General features: G+C 32.1%; 1 protein-coding gene across 3 annotated transcripts; it reads right to left on the bottom strand.

Moving 5' to 3' along the window:
• On the bottom strand, positions 1-5104 carry LOC104736249 (putative fatty acyl-CoA reductase 7). 3 transcript variants are annotated; one of them, XM_087482678.1, is made up of 11 exons: positions 5041-5104; positions 2615-3608; positions 2358-2461; positions 2065-2270; positions 1881-1981; positions 1562-1754; positions 1305-1466; positions 1102-1183; positions 738-1004; positions 483-607; positions 1-391 (listed from the first exon to the last, which is right to left on the bottom strand). In XM_087482678.1, the coding sequence occupies exons 2-11, from the start codon at positions 2688-2690 to the stop codon at positions 238-240; spliced, it is 1470 nt and encodes a 489-aa protein (XP_087338804.1). In that variant the 5' UTR covers positions 2691-3608; positions 5041-5104; the 3' UTR covers positions 1-237. The 3 variants fall into 3 exon arrangements, 2 of the variants coding, with proteins under 2 accessions (XP_087338804.1, XP_010454504.1); XR_015578798.1 differs by lacking the exon at positions 5041-5104 and having other exon boundaries at positions 738-967; positions 2615-4033; XM_010456202.3 differs by having other exon boundaries at positions 2615-5102.
• Positions 5105-7182: the final 2078 nt, after the last annotated feature.

The following is a 7182-nucleotide window of genomic DNA, read 5'->3' as shown; positions in this document are numbered from 1 at the left end:
GATCGACAAGCCGAAGGATTTTAAATAGACAAATTACAAATATAGATGATACATTATTATTCGTTCAAAAAAAAAAAAAAAAAAAAAGATGATACATTATTAAGCAACGGTCCAGTACTGTATATCGTTATTTCATCGACCGGTTTATTTGTATAATTATAACTACATATAGTAGACTTAACACATGCAATACAAACATCTTCTGACTTGATTCCGTATGATACTTCAATTTGAAGTTTATTTCTTGAACACGTGTGTCATGAGGCCATGGATATGTGTATTCATAAAATAGTCTTCCCAATCAATACATTTTGGGTTGGTGCCGAACAATTTCTCCGTCTCTTTAGCTTCATTCTTGATACGCAATGTTTCGAGGTTTTTATCATCGAATCTGCATTTGGTACAATAAATTGTTATATATTACTTTAAATGAATTTACATATTCCTTTTTTTTTGGTTAATGTCATGAGAGTTAGACATACATGCCCTTGAAGATAACATAAGGCTTGTAGAGCTTCACCATTCTCATGGCCATCTTGAATTTACGGTTGTGGTGCTCATATGTATCTCTTAGCGATGGCAAAATTGTACTTAGTAATCCCAATACCTAAAAAAGTAAAATAAAAAATATGGAACAAATATGAGAGGATGCAATTAATATTATAGCCTTTCCTATAAGAATACGTACTCCAACAAAAAAAAAATGTATTGCACGTACAATTTGTGCAAATTTTTACCTGTATGGGTATTTTATAGCGCAGGTTCGTGTATACACGGAACCTAGCCATTGTGGATTTTGTTGTAAGGTTTGGGACTATGTGCATACCATTGCGTCCGACCAGAGGGCTTTCCATGAAATAACGAATCATCATTTCATAAAGTTTCTTATATATCATCGGATTTTGGTTAGATGAGCCAACATGGTAAATTGTATGACTTCCTGAATCATGGAAATGTTCAGCTGCTGCTGCGATCATTGCATTTACCACCATATCAGCCGGTATCTTGTTATATATATAGATACATTTCTGTGTTAGCATCAAGATAGTGAAAATATAATTTTAATTAACATTTTTCAAATTCATTGGCTAGTGAACTTACAATATCACATACTGTCTTTTGATCGACGAGAAAACACTTTAGCATTCCCTTTCCGTAGGATAGAATCACACTGTCTACGGTTCTTCATATATACAATAACCACAAAAAGAATTTGAGTTAAGTACTTGGATAAATCATAGAAAGTAACTATCAAAACGACGAATATGATAAATTAGGCCAATGGAAATGTGGTGATAGCTTACTTTAAACCTTCAATCCAACCGGGAAAAGGGTCCGAGATAGTGCTTGTGATTATTGTGGGACGTATAATTACAGTAGGCATACTTCCTCTATAGTGTCCAAGAAGCATTTCTCCCATTGCTTTGGTGAAGACATATGTGTTTGGCCATCCATAAAGCTTTGCCCTGTTTAACATTATACATGAATAACGCATGTGCTTCAAGTTACATCATATATACCATCAATTTTCTATATTCATTATTTGAAAATGTAAGAAAACCTTTTTAATGCCAAGTCTTTCATGACTTGTTCAGTTTGTTCCTTAGAACAACCTTGTTCTATGAGTTGTTTTAATTTCTGTTCTGCCAGTCGCATTTCGGTATTGATGTCTACTTTGTTTTTACCTTTAAGGGTCTCTCCCATAGCAAAAGGTTTCTCTAATATGTGTCCCGATCTTTCCCCACAAACATAAGCTAGAAAAGAAAACAAAAATATTTTTATTTCAAAAGATAATTATAATGAATGTACATCGATATATATATATATATATATATGTATATCAATCAAATACTAGGTTTCTAAAGGTTAAAAGGATTTACCAGTTGACACATGGAGAAGCAATTTTGGTTTCAGACACTTTTTAGCAAAGTTAAGGACATTGATTGCTCCGAACGTGTTGATTCCAAGTGCAACATCGTATCTTTTTTTACATATAGAAAATCAAATTAAAAGCTATTGTTCGTCCTAAAATATAAGTGCGCGGGTGCAATTCACTAGGACTACCTTTCATCGAATCTAGTGGTGGCAGCAGAATTTATGATAATATCGATATCTTGCATCATATCTTGTAAGAGATTAGCGTCATGCACTCCAATATCCTTCAGTGATATGTCACCCGGAACTGGAACAACTTTTTCCGAGATTAAGGTGTTTAGACCTTCATCACCAATATTCCTTTTTATTACCCTAAACAACTCTTTCTTGAAAACCTGTTACAATTAAGATTCATTTTCGTCTAAATAATCTAGAGTTTTTTTTTCTTTTGGTCATACATGCATATTTATGAAAAATTATACCTCTTTGTATAACCGTTGTTCGGCAGACTTCTTGTCGGATGCTCTTACGAGGAGGTAAAGCTTCTTCACGTTTGGTTGCAATCTCAGAATCCGCTCCACCAGAACTATATGTTTAAATATTAAAAATTGTTAATGAACAATAATGACACTATTTAATGGTTAATTAGCTACATGAATGGATTAAAAAGAAGATGCTCATATATATGTATATACAGTTGACAATTTAGTGGTATAGGAGAGAGTATGTAGAATTATACCTTTAGCAAGGAAGCCTGAAGCACCGGTGACGAGAATTGTCTTGTTCTCAAGAAACTGAAGACAGGTTGCTTCCATTGTTGAAACTTAAAAAACTAATATGAAGAATATGTAACAAGTGAAGTGTTTGTTTGTTGAGGATGTTCGATCATTGCACTATGAGACATGTGTATTTATAGTGGTTGTGAGTGGGGTATGTCTCGTGGGAGCGGATCATTGCGGTTTAAAATGTTACTAAAGTGAGTAAGTGACTTTTAATAATTGTGTTTTTCCTCAACATCTGACCAGCTATCTCACTTGTACCATTGCAAAATCGATACGCAGTCGTTGGATTTCACTTCTGTAACATGACTTTTCACGGCTCGGATTGCTATTTACAACAGTGGTTTTGTGCTCGAGACCATCCTTAATTAGTTTAAACTCTGGTTTTTCCTTTCATATATATTTCACTTTTGTACGTAATCATTAATTTTGTTGTTTAATAAATTTAACATTTCAGATATATTGATATTGTGAATTAATTGTGATCATTGATCAACACGCAACATGCAAGTTTATTGATTGTAGAACGAATCCTTGATGGCATTCAGCATATTTAACACATGCAACGTTTCTTATATAATCTGTAGTGGACTTAAAATCCTGTGATTCTATCTCGATGGATGCCGACTAACAAAAGAAAAGAAAATTTGATTTTTTTTAATATAAAGTATTATTTAATTTAATGCTAAGAGTTTACCTCATATGGACGTAAAATGTATATACTAGATCGAGGCCTGAGAAAGCTATTTGTGAAGAACTTGCTCTTATCTGATTTAATTATGATTCTGATTTCTCAATGGATCATTTAATGCTCATTTTTCTCATGGACTACAACTTTATTATCAACAACTAACCTGACCCAAGCAATTACTCCAACCCTACGTCCCTACCCAAATGTTGTCCTACTAATAAAATCATAAAAACCAAAGTTTGAAAATATGCGTGCCGGTTTGCCTACAGAAAAAAATTACTTTTATTAGAAATTATTACACTCATGAAAATATTGTCTCACAACTCACAAGTATAACAGTTGATTTTTTTTTTAAAGATAGTAACAGTTGATAATAAATTAATATCTTCTTGAAGATTATTAATCGATCAAGAAGGTAATTGATTTTATTACGACTCATATTAAAATTACCTAAATTTGCTACCTAATGTTCGTTCGACTTCGAATCCCTTATGTAACGTTAATTTTTATGATATCAAGGGGAATTACATTTTGATAATAATGTTGGGACTAAAACATTTTATTAATTTATAGTGATATTAATTTATTTATAAATTAATAATTATTAATTTATAGTGTAAATTAATAATTATTAATTTATAGATATATTTTTAATAGTTTAACTTTTAAAAAATTTGAATCGAGTCAAGTTTAACAGTAATTTCGGATATTCAAAATTTATGGTATTGGAATTGAATTTGTAATATTTAGAAAACATTATTAACAATAAATTATAAATACAATAGACAAATTCACTTATACACATGACATACATAAAATTAAATTTATGAATAATAATATAGATTTTTGTATTTTAATAGTCAATCAAACTATCAAAATGTAAATGATAGATATTTAAAAATTGAAAACTTAAAAAAATGTAGCTATATTTATGACATGTTACAAAATATTTTATATCATTATAGTTTGAAAATACAACATAACAGTTGTTTTGTAGATATGAGCTTTAGGAGAAACATACATTATATATATATATATATGTAAATTTACATGATTATTAATTTATGATATTATTGGGACCATATTTTACATGGGGATTTCAGAAAAATTATTATCTTATTATCTTATCGAATTTTGTTATTTTTTACATTGGACCGACTTGGGACTGACAAAATTTATTAATTTATAGTGTTTATTAATTTATAGAGGTTTTACTATATGCTGCATTCTACACATTATTATTTCTTAAATTGAACCGATCAAACAAAAAAAAAAGTTGAACCGAACCAAGATTTTTTCACACGAGCTAGGTTTTTTGTTTGCCCAGTCGACGATTTAGGACAACACTCGAGAATTAGGTTTGGGTGATATTAACTACTTCTTTGGTCTAGATAGAGATTGATTAATTCGACCGAGTCACTCGGTTAGACGCAAACCACTACTACAAGAAAACACTACGTTTTCCTACGAATTTAATTTGGAAAGAATATTTTACTTCGAAAATCCTTCTAATTGTTGACGAAAAAAATTTGTCGTAGGAAATATGAAAGAATGTTCCTACGAAAAAATACATGAGAAAAGGAAAGATTATTTCCTTCGAAAATCCGTCGGCACTTAATTTTGGAGGAAAATTCGTAGGAACATCGAAAGAATATTAAAGGATTATTAGGGGAAGGAATTCAGAAAGACTATTACCTTTGATTTTCCTACGCTTATTTTTACGAAGGTAAAGTGGAAGGAAATATGAAGGAAAACATATAGTATCCTTTCAATTTCCTACGCATTTAATTTCGAATGTAAATTCGTAGGATAAGGTGAAGAAGGATTGCGATAAGATCAATGGGGATGATAGGATATTGTCGGCATGAAAAAACAAGACCAAGTGGGCAATCAATTGGAATGGTGGTTGGAATAGGAATTTTTTGGTGTAACTGCAGTAAGAACGTCAAGGAAAATTGATAGATATGACCCTTTCATCCTCGCATCCCAAGGAGACCAAGTATGTTACATCCCCTATCTTCGCATTACCAAAAAACAAGATTCATGGGTTACTGTTACGCAAATAAGCCCAAGAGGAAGAGTACGCGGAGTAATAGATAATGGCCATTTGCAACAAACATATGTAGGGAACATATCTTCTGTTGAACATAATCATGATGATTCGGTCCCATGAGAATTAGAAGAAGAGATCATCATTGATGATATTTTGGCAGTTTCTGAAGAAGTGGTTGGCGAGTTTGATGACGAGTTTGATTCCGCTTCATCTGAATATTCATCCGATTTGGAGTAAACCAAAGTAAAAGTAAGTTCAAAAAAATATTTAATTTAATTCTTTAATTTAGTTGGAATTTTATAATTCAAAAAAAAAATTAACTTAGAAAAGATTACACACATAAAGATTCTTCTTTATTACTAAATTACAATGGAAACTTTTTTTTTTTGTGATAGAAATATTACTAAAAAAAAAAAAAAGAAGACAATTTTGTGAATTGGGCATTCAAGGAAACCAATTTTGTAATGGGGTTTAGCAAAAATCGATTTTTGATAATGGGTTTTAACAAAAATGATTGGTTTGTTAATGGGCTATATGCCTACATCGAATAAACACGATTTCAGTAAAAACCCTAGATACTCTTCTAAGTTTTTCACTTATTCACCTCCTAAACAGAGTTGCGGTGTTTCCCTTGCGACTTTGATCGTGTTTCTCATCGGTTTCAACTCCGTAAATATACATTTCACTGCTCAATCACTATAATTACTTCTATCCTAGATCATGGTAACCCGCAAAACACCGAGTGAAAGGATGACTGGCAGCCTCTCGTGATCTCCGCCGAGAGATCCACAGTTTACGGTTAGTATTTCTAATCAAATACTTGGACATCCACTGTAATTTTTAAGCTTTACGATATTGGTAACTTTGCTCGCTGATTTTTTTCCTGAGTTTCAACGGCCTCAGTATTGTTGTAGAACTAAATTCAAAGTATTATCTTGGGCATATTTTTTTCTTTCTAAGGGATAGCTCTCAAATTTTTAATTTGTTAATGGGCAGAACTTGTAGTTTTCTACCTGTATGCTCATAGGGTTCGTCATTGTTTATATTTTTGGCTAAGTTGTGATTCTCTCTTTTTTTTTTTTTTTTTTTGAGTCAATTGTCTACGAAACTTTCTATTGTTCGATGCTTGGAAAACAAACAGGTCATTAATTTGTTGAGTCAAATCATAATTGGATTAAACTTACTATACAATTTTATTTTGTATTATGAGTTTTCAGGAGAATACTCGACAGCACTACGAACGTTTCATGGCAGAACAGCAGCACCGTTTTGATAGCAATACACCGAGCTATTCCTTAAACGATTCTCCAAGGTTTACGCAAAATCACCGCAATCAACACACCGGTAACAGTAGATCACCAAATGAGCCAAATCCACCACCAGATGAGAATGAAGAATGTGTTGTCCCTATTCTTGCTGACGTTTGCGATTTGCTAAGTGCTCCAGGACGCACACACCTCCCACTTCTATGTCCAGACCGTCAAGGAACAACAACATGGTAACCTTCTTAGCACTTGTACTTCCCTTCAGATTTTGTAAAATATCCCACAGTTGTTTACTCAATTGTTGGTCAATTACATGACAAGACCGGTAAGATTACGAAGCAGATACTAAAGATGCTGAAATCTGATCGGTTGGGATGAGATGGTAAGTAGTTTTTTTTATATTTTACAAGTTTCATTGTCTTCATCGGTTGTGATTTATCAAATGCATAGTACTCGCCTCTGGTTTTATAATTGTGTGTGCTGACTTTTTTATTCACTTCAGTTCAGTTTTACAATGTG

The sequence above is a fragment of the Camelina sativa genome, chromosome 13 (assembly GCF_030686135.1).
Source record: "Camelina sativa cultivar CO46 ecotype springtype chromosome 13, ASM3068613v1".
Lineage (NCBI taxonomy): Eukaryota > Viridiplantae > Streptophyta > Magnoliopsida > Brassicales > Brassicaceae > Camelina > Camelina sativa.
Note: the sequence above shows the minus strand (reverse complement) of the source record. Positions and strands in the feature narration are given on the sequence as shown.

Coding starts and splice junctions, on each gene's coding strand:
- LOC104736249 (XM_087482678.1), bottom strand. CDS start 2,690: ATGGAAGCAACCTGTCTTCAGTTTCTTGAGAACAAGACAATTCTCGTC. Junction 2,271..2,357: donor AACAACGGTTATACAAAGAG/GTATAATTTTTC, acceptor TAATTGTAACAG/GTTTTCAAGAAAGAGTTGTT. Junction 1,982..2,064: donor ACCACTAGATTCGATGAAAG/GTAGTCCTAGTG, acceptor ATGTAAAAAAAG/ATACGATGTTGCACTTGGAA.